Below are 20026 nucleotides of genomic sequence, written 5' to 3'. Positions count from 1 at the left end.
ACCCAACCATTTAAACCCAGTTAGAAATGAAATGTCCAGAAGGTTTACTTTGGTGTCATTTCTCAAACACGGGTTATCTTTGCTCACAGATGCAAATGAAACAGACGATTGGCTTTTCACTTGATGGTGTCGCTTATCATTGCAACTGCAATAAACAGAATTGCTACAGAGACCAGAAACCAATCAGACAAAGGGAGACAGGAGGGTGGGCCATGAAAAAAATCAATAAAAAGAAACAAAATTTGTCGGTGGACAGCTCGAAACTGTTGAGGAGACTCGAAGAGTGACGAGAGCAGCAGCCATGGCACTTGAAACCATCTGTCCAAAGTAGTTTGATAAAGTGAATCTGAAGGCAGAAGCAAACGTTGCTGGAGAAACTCAGCAGCTCTGGCAGCATCTACACAGAGGGAAACAGTCTACATTTCGGGTCCAGTGACTCTTTATCTGAAGAACCCAACTGGACCCGAAATATCAGCTCTGCTTTCTGCCCACACATGTTCAGACCGACTGAGTTTCTCCAACAATTCCTGTTTTCGTTCCAAAATTGCAGCATCTGCCGGTCTTTGCTTCGTCAATGGAAAGGCAGCGCAATGAGGAAACGGTATTTTCTGCATTGAGCGGCTGCATGATCTCAAACAAATGATAGTCTGAATTCCAGTGTTCTCTCACGTTAGCTCCTCAGGATTTCCCAGTGACTTTTGTGTTCCAGAGGCGACTCCCGACATCGGCACCTGAATAATGAGGTTAGGTTGGGGGATCGGTGGTTTATTTTATTCTTTGTTCCGGCAGGCTATTTATCATTCATCCCGGAAGCAAGGCTTACTTTTCCTACGACGAGAATAACCAGGAGAAACTCCAAAACCATGGGAAGAAGGTCATTGATGCTGTGGCCAAGGCGACAAAAAACGTGAACAATCTGAAGTGCAACCTCGACAAGCTGGCTACAAAGCATGGGAAAGAGCTTTTGGTGGATCCTCAGAACTTCCCGGTAGGTATCTTCGCGGGAATCTTGAGATGCTCGGCACAGGGACTGGACATTCATTTGGAAGGGCGGGAAATGAAAAGCCAGCTGTGCACGGAACTGAGTTTCCAATCACGGCATGGTGAGGCTGCGTTCTCCTTCATGTATACTATTTCCATTTACAATGTGAGTTACACATGATCATCAGAGTTAGGAGTGATAGGCCCAGGGATGTCTACAAACAGGATGATCTACACCTGAACCAGAGGGGTACCAAGACCCTGAGCAGGAGGGGGGGGGAGGGGGGGAGGGGTGAATTTGCTAATGCTCTTCTGGAGGGTTTAAATTAATTCATCAGGGGGAATGGGAACCTGACTTGTAGCTGCAGTATACAGGAGCTTGAGAGGAGTGAGATCATGAATAAGGTTTCAAGGTCTCAGGGTGGCCGACAGGAAGCTGGTTTGAAGGATGTCCACTTCAGCATTAGGAGCATCCAGAATAAGTTGGGTGAACTTGCAGCATCGGTTGGTACCTGAGACTTTGATATTCTGGCCATTTCTGAGACATGGATAGAGCAGGGTCAGGGGTGGTTGTTGTAGGTTCTCTGGGTTTAGTTGTTTCAGTAAGTTCAGGGAAGGTGGTAAAAGAGGGGGAGATGTGGCATCGTTAGTCAAGGACAATATGATGGTAGCGGAAAGGACATTTGTTGAGGACTCATCTACTGGAGTAGTATTGGCTGCGGTTAGAAACGGGAAAGGAGAGGTCAGCCTGTTGGGAGTTCTCTATAAGCCCCTGAAAAGTTCCAGGGGTGTAGAGAAAAGGATTGCAGGGATGATTCTGGATAGGGGCGAGAGTAACAGGGTCATTATGGGGGCTTTAACTTTCCCAAATATTGACTGGAAATGCTATAGTTTGAGTACTTTAGATGGGTCATTTTTGTCTTAAGTATGCATGAGGGTTTCCGAACACAGTATGTCGGTAAACCAACACATTGGATTTGCTGTTAGATTTGGAGGTAGGTGAGCACTTTGGTGATAGTGATCACAATTTGGTTACATTTATTTTAGCGATATATACCACAGGGCAAGAATTATAGCTGGGGAAAGGCAATTATGATGTAATTAGGCAAGATTTATTACATGTGGGATGGGGAAGGAAGCTGCAGGGAATTGGCACAAATGAAATCCCCTTGATAAGTATGTACCTGTCAGGCAGGGAAGAAGTGGTCAAGTGAGGGAGCCGTGGTTTACTAAAGAAGTTGAATCGCTTGTCACGAGGAAGAAGAAGGCTTATATTAGGATGGTTTGGAGATGCTGGTGTTGGACTGAGGTGTACAAAGCTAACAATCACACAACACCAGGTTGTAGTCCAACAGGTTTATTTGGAAGCACTAGCGTTCAGAGTGCTGCTCCATCAGGTGATTGTGGAGTACATGTTTACAATTGTGTACTCCACAATCACCTGATGAAGGAGCAGTGCTCTGAAAGCTAGTACTTCCAATTAAACCTGTTGGACTATAACCTGGTGTTGTGTGATTGTTAACTTTGTTAGGATGAAATGTGAAGGCTCAGTTAGGGCGCTTGAGAGTTATAAGTTAGCCAGGAAGGAACTAAAGAGTGAGCTAAGAAGAGCCAGGAGGGGACATGAGAAGTCTTTGGCAGGTAGGATCAAGGAAAACCCAAACGTTTTCTATTGGTATGACTAGATTAAGATTGGGGCCAGTCAAGGACAGTTGTGGGAAGTTGTGCATGGAGTCCAAGGAGATAGGAGAGGCTCTAAGTGAATATATTTTGTCAGTGTTCACACTGGAAAAAGAATATGTTGTCAAGGAGAATACTGAGATACAGGCTATTAAATAGATGGGATTGAGATTCATATGGAGGTGGTGTTAGTGATTCTGGAATGTGTGAAAATAGAGAAGTCCCCTGGGCCAGATGGGATTTATTTTAGGATTTTCTGCGAAGGTAGGGAGGAGTTGCAGAACCTTTGGTCTTTATGTTGTCATTGTCTGCAGGAATAGTGCCTGAAGACTGGAGGATAGCAAATGTTGTCCCCTTCTTTAAGAAGGGGAGTACAGACAATTATAGACCAGTGAAACTTACTTCAGTTGTGGATAAAGTGTTGGAAAAAATTATAAAAGATAGGATTTCTAATCATCTAGAAAGAAATAATTTGATTAGGGTTAGTCAACATGGATCTGTGAAGCCTTGTGTGCCTTGGCATAGCAGGTGCACATCTAAATCTTTGCTCAATGTTATGAAGGTTTCTTCATCTACCAACCTTACAGGCATGAGTTCCAGGTACTCAGGTCATCGTTGATCTCACTGTGGTCTGAACTCCACTTTCCTGCCTGTCTGTCATAGCCTATAACTCTCTTACTGATAAAAACAAACTGCTTTATTATTGCAAGCATTGGTCTCAGTGGAAGAGAATTGAAGTGAGTAAAGGAATGCTTCCTCATAAGACCGTAAGACCATAAGAAATAGGAGTGGAAGTAAGGCCATTTGGCCCATCGAGTCCATTCCACCATTCAATCATGGCTGATGGGCATTTCAATGCCAGTTACCCGCATCTCTGCATTCAATTGGAAACTTATTGTTTTTAAACGGTGACACCCAAGTTCTAATTCTCCCCCATGAGAGGACACAGGTACTGACCACTGATCAGTCAACTCCTTCAGAATCGCATATCTTGCAATTATTTCACCTCTCATTCTTCTAAACTCAAATAGGTGTAGGTCAAACTTTCCCTCACACCAGAATATCTTCTTCCCAGAATGAGACTGGCAAATCTCCTTCGAACAAGTTTCAATGGAAGCGTATTGCTCTTTAGATAAAGGGACCAGGACAGTACTCCAGATACAATCTAAACATTTCCCAAGAAGGTTACTACAAGATTCCCCTGGGATTATATTCCAACCACCTAACCAGACAGGCAAATATCCCAGTTGTCTTTCTAATCACACACTGCAGGTCTGTGCTGAAAATTTTGTCCCTGATGAATGAAGTCACCCAAGTCTCTCCATGCTGTAGCATATTATTTATATCGTTACAATGTTATTCTTCCTGTTAGTGAACAGATTGCCAGATTTTACTCACCATCCACCACAAAGCTTGTTTTCTGTTTGAAATTTGACTTTGGAAAACTGAAACTCAAACTGATAACTACAAAAGGCAGCCTTGAAATCAAATTTAAAATGCAAGGTCATTTCGATAAATGACTCTTCCTTTCAACATGACCGATGTCAGGTGGCAAAACAGAAATTTAATTACTGTATTGCATTGTTACCTCCTTAATTTTGTGTAAGAAAGCTGTAGCAATGTCCAATTGATTTCAGAGTGTCCTTTTCCAATCTCTGGGTATCCATGCCAGTGTTGAACATTGTTCAGAGAATATGGCAATATCATTCCTAAAATTTCTTATTGAACTCAGAACATATCCCCCTTTTACACGGCAAAATGTTTTCTTGAAAGTGTGTTAAAATATGTAATGCTTTTACATACGTCTCACACCTCATTTTATATTCGCATTTCCTGTCAACAAAGTGAATTTTAAATCCAAGGAGCAACTTGTTCTTGCAGAGGCTGGTGCATGTATGGAAATGAGCTACCAGAGAAAGTGGTGGAGGCTGGTACAATACAATATTTAAAAGGGATTTGGATGGGTACATTAATAGGAAGGGTTTAGGGAGATATGGGCCAAGCGCTGGCAAATGGATCTAGATCAGTTTAGGATTTTTGGTCAGCATGATCTGTTTCTGTACTGAATGACTCTGTGACTCTAGGTGGAGTCCAGGCGACCAATCATGTAGCACCAAATGCCAGAATTAGTGAAATTGTGCATATTATGAAGGCTTCCAAGTCTGGATAGCTAAGATAGTAAGATAGCTAAATGTTGAGGCCAGGGGGCATTTGAAAACAAGGATTAGAATATTAAAATACAGCCTTTTAGCTGGGAGCCAACAGGGTCTAAATGTTGAAGATCTAAAATGGAGGAAGGCTAATTTTGACAGTATTAGGCAAGAATTTTCAAAAGCTGATTGGGAACAGATTTTGCAGGTAAAGGGATGGTTGGAAAGTGGAAAGCCTTCAGAAATGAGATAATGGGAGTCCAGAGGCAGTATATTCCTGTCAGGGTGAAAGGAAAGGCTGGTAGGTGTAGAGAATGCTGGATGACTAAAGAAATTGAGGTTTTGGTTCAGAAAAAGAAGGAAGCATATGTCAGGTATAGGCATGATAGATCGAGTGAATCCTTAGAAGAGTATAAAGGCAGTAAGAGTATACTTAAGAGGGAAATCAGGAGGGCAATAGAGGGACATGAGATAGCTTTGACAAACAGGGTTAAGGAGAACCCAAATGGTTTTTACAAATACATTAAGGACAAAAGGGTAACTCGGGAGAGAAAAGGGGCCCTCAAAGATCAGCAAGGCGGCCGATGTGTGGAGTTGCAGGCGATGGGGAAAATACTAAGCAAATATTCTGCATCAGTGTATACTGTGGCGACGGGCATGGAAGATATGGGATGTGGGGAAATAGTTGGTTACATCTTAAAAATGTCCATATCACAGAAGAAGAGATGCTGAATGTCTTGAAATGCATAAAAGGTGATGAATCCCCAGGGTCTGATCAGGTGTGTCCTAGAACTCTATGCGAGGCTAAGGAAGTGATTGTTGGGCCCCTTACTGATATATTTGTATCATTGATAGTCACAGATGAGGTGCTGGAGGACTGGATGTTGGCTAACATGGTGCCACGAGTTAAGAAAGGTGGTGAGGAAAAGCCAGGGAACTATAGATGATGAGCCAGACATCAGTGGTGAGCTGGTTGTTGGAGGGAATTCTGAGGGTTAGGATTGACATATATTTGGAAAGGCAAGGACTAAATAGGGATAGTCAGCATGGGCTTGTGCGTGGGAAATCATGTCTCATGTACATGATTGAGTTTTTTGAAGAAGTAACAAAGAGGATTGATGAGGCCAGAGTGGTGGACATGATCTACATAGACTTCAGTAAGGCGTTTGACAAGGTTCCTTTTGGGAGACTGGTTAGCAAGGTTAGATCTCATGGAATAAATGGTGGGTCCATGGTTTTTCATCCACATAGGAGGTATAGTTAGTAAGTTTGTGGATGACACCAAAATTGGAGGTGCAGTGGACAGCGAAGAAGGTTGCCTCAGAGTACAATGGAATCTTGATCAGATGGACAAAAGTGCTGAGGAGTGGCAGATGGAATTTAATTTAGATAAATGTGAGGTGCTCCATTTTGGAAAGGCAAATCAGAGCAGGACTTATACTTTAATTGTAAGCTCCTGGGAAGTGTTGCTGCACCTTGGAGTGCAGGTTCATAGTTCCTTGAAAGTAGATTTGCAGGGAGGTGGGATAGTGAAGAAGGTGTTTGGTATGCTTTCCTTTATTGGTCAGAGTATTAAGTATATGAGTTGGGAGGTCATGTTGTGGCTGTACAGGACATTGGTTAGGCCACTTTTGGTTATTGCAAGCAATTCTGGTCTCCTTCCTATTGGAAAGATGTTGTGAAACTTGAAAGTGTGAAGAAATGATTTACAAGGATGTTGCCGGATTGGAGGATTTGAGCTGTAGGGAAAGGTTGAATAGACGAGGCCTGTTTTGCCTGGAGTGTCAGAGACTAAGGGGTGACCTTATAGAGGTTTATAAAATCATGAGGGGCATGGATAGGGTAAATAGATAAGGTGTTTTCCATGGGGTGGGGGGGAGTCCAGAACGAGAGGGCATAGATTTAGGGTGAGAGGGGAAAGATATAGAAGGACCTAAGGGGCAACATTTTCACACAGAGGGTGGTGCATGTTTAGAATGAGCTGCCAGAGGAAGTGGTGGAGGTTGGTACAATTAAAGCATTTAAAAGACATCTGGATGGATATATGAATAGGGAGGGTTTAGAGGGATATGGGCCAAGTGCTGGTAAAGGGGTCGAGATTCGTTTAGGATATCTAGTCAGGATATCTAGGATATCAAGTTGTTTCCATGCTGTACACCTCTATGACTGCATGACTCTAAATCAATGAAGACGGAAATGAGATTTGCGCCAAGTAGATGCAAGCAACAATCCTCCAGGCACTCATGGTAACAGCCGGGAAGTCAGTCAGCTAACAGTGGAATAGTCAGTGCTGTATTTACTAAAGTAAGGGTGTGCATAGCCAAGTATCAGAGGTGGGTAATAGTAGTCAGGTGATATTACAGGTTAGAAAAAGGCAACTGTATAGTCTCACTTCTCACCCAACTACGAATCGCAAGTGAGACAACATGGGGATGGAAAAGCTGTCCAGGGACAATTGGAAATGATGGCAATGCTGCAGTGAAGGCATATGGTCCTGCAAATGATATCAGTCCTGACAGTTGCACTCATGACCTGTACTTCAGAACTCGCCATATCTCTGGAGAAGTGCTTCGAGATGATAACATTTACTTCATTCATTTCAAGTGATTTAAGAAGGAAAGATATCCTGTGCAATGTTAAAGAGCCTTGGTTGAGAAGTGCCTGGAGGATTCTATACATTCTTGGACAACGATCTACAAGTCAGTCCTCAGCTGATTTTCTGTCTATTGTTGCAATATTACTTATTGTTTATTCTTACTGTAGTTGCTTCAAATTTTTGAATCCAATCATGGAAGGTGTGGAATTTGAATTCAATAAATAGCGAAATAAGTATCTAATGATGGCCCTGAAATTACTGTCATTTATCAGACAACTCCATCTGGCTCACTATTATCTTCAGGGGCCTGGTCTTACCTATTGTACACCTACAGTAATGTGGTTAACTCTCAGCTGCCCTCTGAAACATGCTAGAAAGCCACTCAGTTGTTTCAATGATGACACAGTTCATACAAAGGAATAAAACTTGACAGAACACATGGCATTGACCAAAGCACCAGGAATAACAATCTCAGCTTTGTCTAAGTACAAAGTCTGCCTTTTTAACACTTTTTTTTGGGAGGGGGTGGTGTGTCTTAAGTGCCACAATTGGGAGAACTATCTCACAGATTAATTAAGCAACAGCCTGATATACTCATGCTCACAAAATCATATCCATTAGACAATATCCCACACACCACCACCACCATCCCTGGATCTGCGCTGTCCAATCAGCAGGAGAGACCCAGCAGAAGCAGGGGCACAGTGGTTCACAGTCAGGAGGGACTTGCCCTGGGAGTCCTCAACATTGACTCCAGACCCTCATGGCACCAGGTCAGACAAGGGAAAGGCAACCTCCTTACTGATTACCACCTCCCTTGGCTGGCGAACCACAATTTCTCCATGTTGAACAACACTTGGAGGAAGCATTGAGGATGGCAAGGATGCAAAAAGTACTCTGGGTGGGGGATATCAGTGATGGTCACCAGCAGTGGATTGGCAGCAGCACTACTTGATCGAGCTTGTTGGATGCTGAATGACGTAGTTACAAGATGGACTTGCAGCTGGTGGTGAAGGAACCAATAAGAGGAAAAACACATGAAGGACATGGATGAGGTGAACAGACAATGTCTTTTCCCTGGGGAGAGGAGTCCAAACCTCGATAGCACAGGTTTAAGGTGAGAGGGGAAACATTGAAAGGAACCTAAAAGACAACGTTTTCTTGCAGAGAGTGTTGTGTATATGGAATGAGTTGCCAGAAGAGGTGGGGGAGTCTGGTACAATTACAACATTTAAAAGGCATCCGGATAGCAATATGAATAGGAAGGGTTTAGAGGGATATGGGCCAAATGCTGGCAAATGGGACTATTAGTTGAGGATATCGAGATGGCTTGGATGAGTTGGACTGAAGGGTCTGTTTCTGTGCGGTATATCTCTATGACGCTATGATCTCATTCTCACTAATGAATTGGCTGCAGATGCATCTGTCCATGACAATATCAGTTAGAATGACCACCGCACAGTCCTTGTGGAGACAAAGTCCCACCTTCACGTTCAGAAAACCCGTCCTTCGCATTGTTCGCTGCTGTCACCGTGCTAAATGGGACAGACTTTTAATAGATTTGGGCATCCATAAGGTGCTGTGGGCCTTCAACAGCAACAGAATTGTACTTCAGCACAACCTGCAACCTCATGGCCAGGCACATCCTCTACTTAACCATTATCCTCAACCCTGGTTCAATGGAGAATTCAGGAGTGCATACCAGGAACAACAACAGACATATCTAAAATGAAAGTGTCAACCTGGTGAAGATACTAAGCAGGACTTAATACATGTCAAACATTATAAGCAGCAAGCAATAGAACTAAGCGATCCCACAACCAACAGACCAGATCCAAATTCTGTAGTCCTGCCTCATTCAGTCGTGAATTGTGGTGGACAATTAAACAATTCACTGGAAGACAATGATCCACAAATAACACCATTCACGGTGATGCAAAATTAAGGCTGAAGCATTTGCAACAATCTTCAACTACAAGTGGATGATCTATCTTAGCTTCCACCAGTAACCCAAAGCAGCACAGAAACCGGTCTTCAGTCAGTTCAATTAACTCCCCGTGATAGCAAGAAATGGTTGGAAGCACTGGCCGGTGCAAAGGCTCTGTGCCCCGTGAACATTCTGGATCTCGTAATGAAAACTTCTGCTCCCGAACTTGCTGCTCCACCAGCCAGGCTGCTCCAGTACAGGTATAACACTGGCAATGATCTGACAACATGGAAAATTTCCCAGGATTTCCTGTACACTGTAGGGGAAGCAGTAATGCAGTGGTAAGATCATGAGGCCAAATGCAGAACCCTAAAGAAAGAGATCACCGCCCCACCCCCGACAGTTTGGTGAAATGTGTATTCATTTTATATTTGGAATTTAAAAACTGGTTTAATGGCAACTGTGAAATTACTGTAAATTGTCCGTAATCTCGTCTGGATCATTAATGTCCTTCAAGGAGGAAATCTGCCCTTCTTGTCCTGTCTGGCCTCCAAGTGACTCCAAAGCCACAGCAATGTGGTTGCCCCTTAAATTGCTGTCTGGGCATTTTGGAAAGGGAAAATAAATACTGGTCAAGCCAGGGATGTCCATATCTCACAAACTAATTTTCAAAAAGCAGGAAAAATCCAACCCAACCAATTACTGCCTCATCAATCTACTCTCCATCATCAGTAAAGTCATAAACTATAGACCGGTGAGCCTGACATCAGTGATGGGCAAATTGTTGGAGCGGAGCCTACTGGACAGGATTTGCATGTATTTGGAAAGGCAAGGACTGATTAGGGGTAACCAACATGGCTTGATGGGTGGGAAATCATGTCTTATTAACTTAATTAAGTTTTTTTGAAGAAGTAACAAAGAGAATTGATGAAGGCAGAATGGTGGACGTCATCTATATGGATTTTAGTAAGGCGGTTAGCAAGGGTTCCACATGGTGGACTGGTTAGCAAGGGTTGGATCACATAGAGTACAGGGATCTAGCCATTTGGACAAAGAACTGGCTCGAAGGTAGGAGACAGAGGGTGGTAGTGGAGTGTTGATTTCAGACTGGACAAGTAGTGTATCACAGAGATCGGTGCTGGGTCCACTGCATTTTGACATTTATATAAATGATCTGGATATGAATATAGAAGGTATGGTTACTAAGTTTGCAGATGACATCAAAACTGAAGTGTAGTGGGCAGCCAAGAAAGTTATCTCAAAGTACAATGGGATGTTGATCAGATGGGCCAGTGGGCTGAGGAGTGGCAGATGGAGTTTAATTTAGATAAATGTGAAGTGCAACATCTTGGAATGGGAAATCAGGACAGGATGTATACAGTTAATGGTAGGGTCTTGGGAAATGTTGGTGAACAGGGAGACCTTGGATTCGGAGTTCACAGTTCCTTGAAAGTAGTGTCAGATGTAGACAGGATAGTGAAGAAGGCATTTGGTATGCTTGTCTTTACTGGTCAGTATAGGAGTTGGGTGGTCATGTATAGGACACTGGATAGGCTACTTTTGAAATACTGCATTCAATTCTGCTGAACCTGCTTTAGGAAGGATTTTGTGAAACTTGAGAAGTTTGAGAAAAGATTTATAAGGATGTTGCCAGGGTCGGAGGGTTTGAGCTATAGGGCGAGACTGAATAGGCTGGGGTTATTTTTTATGGAGAGGTTCATAAAATCATGAGGGGCATGGATAGGGTAAATAGGTCTTCTCCCAGGTTCCTGAGTCCAGAAACCAGTAGGCATAGGTTTAAGCTGACCGGGAAAGATTTAAAACGGACCAAAGGAGCAACTTTTTCACGCAAAGGCTGGTGCATGTATGGAATGAGCTGCCAGAGGAAGTTCATTGCAACATTTAAAAGGTATCTGGATGAGTGTATGAACAGGAAAGTTTTAAACGGATATGGGCCAAATGTTAGCAAATATGTCCAAGATCAGTCTATGATGTGGACATGCCTGTTGAATGATAGCCAGGTGTCATGTGATTTTTGACGAGATCAGTTAAGATTATCTGGTCGGTATGGATCATTTGGATTGAAGGGGCCATTTCTGCGCTCTATTTCACCATGATGATAAGTGGACTCAGGGCTCCCAATGGTGGGTCTGTTTCCATGTTGCACAGCTCTATGACTCTTATGATGGAAGGTGTCATCAACAGTGCTAATAAAAAGCAGCTGCTCAATAATACCCTGCTCAAGATGAAGTAATACACACTACAGAAGCTGTGAAAATATTTTCTATCTGAAAAGCCAAAACTGAAAATATCTTTTTCCCTACAGGAGCGTTTGCCACCTCAGATAGAAGGCATTGATACAGTAACTCTAGAAAACCGTTCAATGGTAATGGTTTTCTTTTGAAGTGCGCTTGCTAACAGAACACCCAGTCTGATCCCACACGTGTCTAGTACCTGGTTACCTGCAACACCCCTTCCAGAACCCACATGAGCTCGAGGCAGCTGTTACACACTGGAAACCAAGCTGGATATTTCTCCACACCGCCTACAGGGACAGGACAGAGTTAGGTTTTCACATCTGAACTATTGTCCTGGGTAAGTTTATCAGGAAATAATGCACACAAGTATGAGGCAAATTTTTAAATTAAATGAAATACTGCTTTGCCAGAACAATTGGTCAATTAATTTTCCATTTCTCCTCATTGTCCAAAAAGCTCTTAAAACATTTAATTAGTACCCAATGTGTGTGTAAGAGATTTGAAGTTTAACAAGTATCAGCGCGGCCAACTCCAGGAATATAATCAACATTCACCCTGAACCTTGGGTTGTTCATGGTGTTTGCAGAGATAAGATAATGATCCAAAGCATGAAAAGTTGTCTGTTGGACCTCATTTCAAAACTGATGCGGGGGAGGCCCTGTACTACAGATACAGGTGAACTGATAAACAAAGTGCTGAAGAAACTCAACAGAACTGGCAGCACTGGGGTTAATGGGGGGTGTGGAAAAGAAACAAAATTAATAACACAAGTGCCTTAACACTTCTATGGAAGTGGACAGGCCTATCAAATGATGGTTACAATAGCGTTGGGAGGTGGATTAGTCAGATAGATTGTGAGGTTGCTTCAAACAAAGAGGACTGATCTTGATGATAAATAAGTGTAATGATACCTTTCGGACAGTCAAAAATAGTTTCATTTGCTCAGAGCAAACCCAAGTTAACAAATGGTGAAAGAAGAAGGAGAATCCAGTTCATGTCATTATGTGTCCATCAACCTTATTGATTTGTACCGTTCCTGCACAATGGGTCTTTGTTCCACATGCACGTGAATATCTATACACCTCTGCATCTTGGAATGTTGCAGGCAGCGTAGGTCATACAAGATATTTTGCATTGCTTTGACTGTTTCTGCCACATTATACTCCATCTGCCAGATTTTGCCAACTCATTCAAGCTGTTCATATCCATCAACAACTTCATTATGTTTCCTTGGAAATGTAGTTTCCGAACTACCTTGGTGTCATCTCTGAAATTAGATGCCATGGATTTGCTCCCCTTAAATATTTGTTACTTTCACATCCAACAGCTTCTCCTGAATCTGGTAAGTTTTGGAAAATTAACACCAACGTGTGCACTAACACAGCAGTCTGAGGATAAGCTCCATTGGTACCTGAAAATTTGTCAGCCTGTATCTCCATCATTTCGGTCTCTATTCCTTCCCTCATGATTGTAATGTTGCTAAGAGCCTCTCTCTGTTCCATTTCCTGATTTACAGTATTGATTGGAAGAAGTTTTAAACCCTCCATAGCAACGAATGAATCAAAATATTAGTTCATTTCATCCATTATTTCTTTATATGTGGCATTTAACTCTGGATTCACACTGTCTCGATGATGTGCTGTTTGACTTTATGTTTCACTTGACATACTGTTTTCTTTTTCGAGTTGCTGTTAAAATGCTTAATGTTCAATTTACATTCCTATTTAGTTTTTTCTCCAACTCCAGGGGAATAAGAATTAGGGCGCAATATTAGAAACGAGCTCCAGGAGCTGGTTATCAGGATTTGAATCCTTTCCCCACATTGAATCCAAGACATGTCTGCTCTCCACAAGTGAGGGATCAGCTGGAGATGGGGAGAGCATCTTCCACTGGAGAGCTGAGATGCTATCAGTGCCAGAGACCGATTTGGATCCACTCCATCTACTGACTGATAAAAGGGCATTTTCATCACCATCTTTATATGAATACCCTTCAAGAAAGTGGACGTTGGAATGGAAACTGTGAGAAAAGTCTTCAATGCATGGCAAACGCCGGGTGGCACGGTGTCAAAAGTGTGGGTTCAGCTCCTACACTGGCTGAGGGCACTATCGAGATCCTGCCTACTCAACCTTACCCATTAACTAAAGTGTGGTAACCCTCAGGTTAAACGTATCACCAGGTTTTCACCAGTGGGACCAAGGTGACCTCTACTTTGCCTCTCTTAATGGTGCATGCACATGTTAAAGTTTTTACCAATTCATTGGCGTCATGCTGTTTCCCCAGGGAGTGTTGGTTTAGTGTCACTTCTTGTTGCTTTAGTCACCAGGTTTGCTCTGTTTCTGTTGTTGAGATTGCTGTGGAGCCATGGGTCTGAAGGTTGGTGGTAAGTTTACCCTCTCCTGGTCAGCTGTCTGCAGTTGAGGAAAGCCTCTGCAGTTGGATGAACCCACTGACAGTTGTGAGCTATGTCTAATTCTTCACTTCCACCACATACAGTCAAGTTGATAACTGCTCCAGACAGGAATCAAATCATCATTTGTCCTGCCTTCTGTTGAGGATACTGAGGATTTGTACCATGACTGGCCTTAGAATGACTATTCCTAATTGCCTTCTAGAAGGTGGTGATGTACTGCCTACTTGATCTGCTGCAGCTCATTTCACATGCCATTAGGAACGGTGATCCAGGATTTTGACTCAGCGGCACTGAAAGAATGGTGATTTATTTCCAAGGTTGGATCGTGAGTGATTTGATGGGGAATTGCATGTGTTGGTATTCCCAGGTATCTGCTGCCCTTATCCTTCAAGATGGAAGTGACCCAGGGTTTGCAAAATGCTGTTGGAGCAGCTGTGCTGAAATCTTGAAGTGCATCTTGCAGATAGAACACATTACTGCTACTGAGTATCAGTGGTAGAGGGAGTGATTTTCATTGATGTAGTGCCAATCAAGTTGGGTAACATTGAATGTCAAGTGGTGATGATTTGATTTTGTCCAGCTGCAAATGGTCATCGCCTGGCACTTGTGTGAAATGAATGATAATTGCCGCTTGTCAGCCCCAACGTGGATATTGTCAGGTTTGTCTGCATTTGAACATGGATTATTTCAGTGTCTGAGGAATCAAGAATGATGCTGAATATTGTACAATCATTGCAAACATCCACAGTTTTGACCTTATAAAGGAGGAAAGGTCATTGATGAGGCAGCTGAAGATGGTTGTACCTGGGACACTATGCTGAGGAACTTTTACAGAGATGTCCTTGAGATCAGATGACCAACCAGGAGCATCTTCATATGTACCAGGTATGACTCGAAGCAAACAAAGAGCTTTCCTTTGATTCCCATTGACTCCAGTTTTTCTAAGAATCCTTGATGCCACACTTAAACAAATGCAGCCTTGATGTCAAAGGGAAGTCACTCCCACCTCACACCTGGAATTCTTGTCTCCATGTTTGAACCAAGGCTGTAATGAGGTCAGGGGCTGAGGGGCCCTGGTAGAACCTAAACTGAAAATCATGCAGCAGGTTTTTGCTGAGCATATATTACTTGATAGCACTGTTGATGGCTACTTCCATTACTTTGCTGATGATCAAGAGTTGGCTGGTGGGAGTAGCATTTATTCAGGTTAGAACTACCCTGCATTTTGTGGATAGGACATACTTGGACAATATTCCACATTGTTAATAGAGGCCACTGTTGCAACTGGCCTACACTGGACCACAACAATGTCTTCAGATAGATAGGTTCTTGACTGGTAAGGGTTATGGGGAGACGTTAGGACAATGGAGTTGATAACTATATTGTCCATGATTGAATGGCGGAGCAGACTTAATGGGTCAAAGGGCCTAACTCTGCTCCAAAATCTTGTGGCCCCAACGAAGACTTTTCCCCTTTGACTTTTAGACAGGTTACTTAGAGAAGCATTGGAAAGGGTGCAGGGGAGATTTACCAGGATGTTGCCTGGTATGGAGGGAAGGTCTTATGTGGAAAGGCTGAGGAACTTGAGTCTGTTTTCATTAGAGAGAAAAAGGTTAAGAAGTGACTTAATAGAGACATACAAGATGATCAGAGGATTAGATATGGTGGACAGTGAGAACATTTTTCCATGGATGGTGATGGCTAGCATGAGGCACCTAGCTTTAAACTGAGGGGTGATTGCTGTCGGACAGATGTCAGGGGTAGGATCTGTACTCAGAAAGTAGTATAGGTGTGGAATGGCCTGTCTGCAACATTGGTAGACTCGCAAACTTTAAGGCCATTTAAATAGTCATTGGATAAACATATGGATCAATGGAATATTCTAGGTTAGACGGGCTTCAGAACGGTTTCACAGGTCAGAGTAACATCGAGAGCCGAAGGATCTGTATTGTTCTGTTCTAGGTTCGAGAATACTTGTTTGAAGAACATGTAGTGTGCTTGTCACAGAGGTAGTTATGTTGCTGACTGCCACAGACTCAATGGGCTGAAGGGCCTTTTCTCTGGGCTGTAGACATTGATGATTCTTAGAACAGAAGAAACTCACACACAGTGTGAAACAATGGAGCACAGCAACATTAACCAGCCACTTCACTGTTCAGTGCCCCCTACAGTGACAAGGTGCCTACTTCCCTCTCTGTAGGAACAAACAATACTGACCGCAGAGTCCAGGAGCCTCAGAGTGAGCTCAACAAGGGAGCTGTAAGAAATGAGACCCAGTGACTTGAGATGTTGATTTGGCGAGGCCGGTGGCTTGCTGGTGCCAACTTGTTCAGATGAAGTGGGCACAGGAGTGCATCCTTGGAGGGTCTTAACATCTTTCAATTGGTTGATTAAAACAATTATTATTCAGCAAAATACTATGACTACTCTTTGTATTGACTGGACAGGAGTGAGCCAGGAAGGACTGATTAATGTTCAACATGTGGTTGTCTTAATGCTGAAACATAGAAGAGTGCTACCCAGAGATAGGACATTAGGGTCCCACCCAGCCCAAAAAGGTTCAGCCTATGACATTGGGATTTAGCTTTGGGGAAGGGCCCTGTAACAGAGCATAAAAGGAGACGAACTTCAGGGACAACACAGCTTCTTCGTACAAGGGAAAGCAGTGACCTCTTAACAGACAAAATGGTGCATTGGACTGACAAGGAGACAGCTGAGATTGCAAAATGGAACACTTTGGATTGTGACGATCTTGTTTGCAAAAGCCTGAAGAGGTACAGCTTTATTTTCATTTGAATGCTTCCTTTGGATTAGATGAGATTCCCTACAGTGTGGAAACAGGCCCTTCAGCCCAACAAGTCCACACCAACCATCTGAAGAGTAACTCACCCAGTCCCATTTCTCTCTGACTATTGCACCTTACACTATGGGCAATTTAGCGTGGCCAATCCACCTAACCTGCACATCTTTGAACTGTGGGAGGAAACCCACACAGGCAGTCACCCGAGTCTGGGATTAAACCTGGGACTTTGGTGCTGTGAGCCACCATGTTGCTTTACATTTACACAATTCTCTTGACATGCGCATGTGTTTGTGCAGGAAGTTCATATCAAAGGATTCATTGCAGTTTCAGTCACACTGCTGTAAAATGGAGCTACAGTGCAAAATATTCATTGATTAGCTTTGTGATGTAGAAATGCAATCTGGAACTTGGCATTAAATTGAATCATTGTGCTTTTCCTCTCCAGGATGTTTACTGTCTATCCTTGGACTAACCGTTACCTTGACAAAAGGGAAAATTTTGCGAAAAAAGTGTCATGGAAGATTACTGAAGCTGTCAATGATCTTAATAACATCAAGGACAATTTTGTAGATCTCAGCAAGTTCCATGCTAACGTTTTACACGTGGATTCTGGAAGCTTCCATGTACGTATCAAATTTTCTTCTTTATATATGTGTTCCATTTTCATTGAAATTGTGTTGTAACTGCAAACTAATCCTGGGTCAGCATTGACATGACACTCGGTCAACTGAGACTCCCTGGAAAAGGGTGTGTGTAGTTTCCAGCGAGAGACTTACTCTCCTCCTACTTTTGCTGCAAAGTCGATTTGGGGCATTACTCTGGAAACGGAGTGCACAGGTCAGTAAGCCTCAAACACTTCATTCTGACCAACTTGATCTGCTCGTTGGCTCATATAATGCTTTACACAGCAGCACAAGCTGATCTGAACGAGTACTTATTACTCACTGTTCCATAGACTTATTGTTAAAGTTCAGGGTCAGGATATGTGGTGATACACTTTAGTGGGAAGGTGGGACTTGAACTAGGATTTCTGTCTCAGAGGTGGCGATACTACCACAAAACCGCACCATTCTGAGGACACTGAGATCTTTCCTGTCATGATTAGCATTTTGGCAGAAAATATGTTAAAGTGCAGTAAGTTTAAAGTTTAACCTATTGGTGCACACTTTATTTTCAATGAACTAAGGCTTTTTACTTCTCTTTCTAGCTGTTGGCTAACTGCATTATCATCGAATTGTCTGCTCAGAACCATGGAAATTTCAATGCAAAGCTCCATGGGATATGGCACAAATTTTTTGCTGTGCTGGTTCATGCTATTACAAAGCAGTACCATTAAATCCACGATGATAAAATCCTGTCATCTTTTGTCAAGAAATGAAACCATCATAACCAAAAGCTCTCAGCTCTTAATTGTCTAGTAGCTCATGCTAAAATGTAGCTGATGATTTTGTTGAATACACTTCATTTTTTGAAAATGCACTCCTTCCAATATGCTAATTCTACACAATTTCTGAAACTTACCTCCCTGTATTTTCATCCTGTTGCTTAGAAATCCAATAAAGAATCAATGTTACCTTGCAATTGTCAGTTTCTTTATCCGACTTTTGTCCAAACATTAAACAAACATGAAATGACATAGTGAGGTGAACATTCAGGATCCATTTCTCAGTCAGTCCACTGATAGCTTAATAATTAAAGTTTTCAATTTTAATCAACTTTTCACCAAGTATTATAACATTTTGAATGCTAGGAGAGTGACAACTACTTCGGGGAATTCAGTACACATCAAATTTTCTTGGAAGCTGGACAGCATACATTAGTGAGGGGAAGAGTTGACATGTAATGATGATGAGGGATTTGGCACAGAGTTCTGCAACCACAACATGATTTCTGAGTGTTACATTGCCTCCCTGATACCAGGTTAGAAGATATCACCAAGCAAGAACAGGACATACTGCCTGGGAAAGGGAAGATCCAAAAATTGTTGTCTTTTTCAGAATTGATTGTGTGTTAATGAGAGACTGATTTAATAGATCACAAACACAGTAATTGCTAATATAATAACTTTCAAAAATACAGTAAGCAGCCCACAAATATATCTGCTATAGCCATGTGATTGAATATGACAATCACCTTTCTGAACACTCTCCAAAGTCAAATTCTTCCAGAGAGTCATGCCCCAGGTAATTCCTGATAGGTGTGGAATGCTTGCCATTGTTATATAATCCTCAACATAAACAGTTGTTTTCTTGGGAAACTCTTCAATAGGAACATTTCCAAGTCAGGATGGTTAGTGGTTTGCAGCTGGTAGCATTCCCACACCTCTGCTGGCCTTGTCCTTTTAGGATGGAAGGAGTTGTGTATTTGGAAGGTGCATCGTAGGGAGCTTTGGTGAATTTCTGCAGTGCAGATATGATCGATAGTACATACTGCGCATCAGTGGTGGAGGCAATGGAAGCTTGTGGTTGTAATGCCAATCAAGTGGGCTGCTTTGTCCTGAATGGTGTCAAGCTCCTTGAATGTTGTTGTAGCTGCATCCATCCAGGCAAGTGGGGAGCATTCTGCCATATTCTTGGCTTGTGGCCTGTAGATGGTGAACAGGTTTTGGGGAGTCGTGAAGTGAGTTACTTGCTGCAGGCTTCCTAGCGTCTGACTTGCTCTGTGGTCATATTAATTATATACCGAGTCCAGTTTAATTCAGCAGAATAAATAATGTCAGAGTAAACAATCCATTGTTAACAGTGGCTGTCCTGTGTGAAAACTCATTCCATACACACACACTCTGCCCCGAAGATGCTTTTTAAATCTTTCCCCTCTCATCTGGCACATGGCCCCAGGTTTTGGACTGCCTCACCTTGGAGAAAAGACCTTGTCTATTTACTTTATCCATGCCCATCTTAAATGATGCTATCATGCCCAGTTCTACCACCTCCACTGGCAACACGATCCAGGCACTGACCACTCTCTGCGCAAAGAACTTGCCACACATATTTCCATTAAACCTTTTCCCCTTACCTTGAACTCCATTAAACCTTTCCCTCTCACCTTGAACTCGTGACCCCTGGTAATTGAGTCCCCCACTCTGGGAAAAAAACTTCTTGCTATCCACTCTGTCTATACCTCTCATGATTTTGTAGACCTCAATAAGATCCCCCCTTCAATCTCCATCCTCCTAATGAAAATAATCCTAATCTACTCAACCTCTCCTCATAGCTAGC

At 42.7% G+C, this 20026-nt stretch overlaps 1 protein-coding gene and 1 long non-coding RNA gene across 4 annotated transcripts in view; one reads left to right on the top strand and one right to left on the bottom strand.

The window, feature by feature from the left end:
* The first annotated feature begins 251 nt into the window (after positions 1-251).
* On the top strand, positions 252-18389 carry LOC122544797 (hemoglobin subunit beta-like). 3 transcript variants are annotated; one of them, XM_087998006.1, is made up of 3 exons: positions 252-601; positions 790-988; positions 11661-11924. In XM_087998006.1, exons 1-3 carry the CDS (start codon positions 495-497, stop codon positions 11736-11738), a joined length of 384 nt encoding a protein of 127 aa, XP_087854132.1. In that variant the 5' UTR covers positions 252-494; the 3' UTR covers positions 11739-11924. The 3 variants fall into 3 exon arrangements, with proteins under 3 accessions (XP_087854132.1, XP_087854133.1, XP_087854131.1); XM_087998007.1 differs by lacking the exon at positions 11661-11924 and adding an exon at positions 17254-17424 and having other exon boundaries at positions 254-601; XM_087998005.1 differs by lacking the exons at positions 252-601; positions 790-988; positions 11661-11924 and adding exons at positions 16626-16779; positions 17254-17431; positions 18016-18389.
* Positions 18254-20026, bottom strand: part of LOC148146633 (uncharacterized) — a 36970-nt gene continuing 35197 nt past the window's right edge. Inside the window, exon 2 of the long non-coding RNA XR_015760604.1 lies at positions 18254-19392. This is a non-coding gene — a long non-coding RNA (uncharacterized LOC148146633). The remainder of the gene's footprint in view (positions 19393-20026) is intronic.

This window comes from Chiloscyllium plagiosum, unplaced genomic scaffold (genome assembly GCF_037043375.1).
Source record: "Chiloscyllium plagiosum isolate Xiang-an unplaced genomic scaffold, Cpla_swu_hap1 HiC_scaffold_20, whole genome shotgun sequence".
NCBI lineage: Eukaryota > Metazoa > Chordata > Chondrichthyes > Orectolobiformes > Hemiscylliidae > Chiloscyllium > Chiloscyllium plagiosum.
The sequence above is the reverse complement of the archived record's forward strand: the minus strand, read 5'-3'. Positions and strand labels throughout refer to the sequence as shown.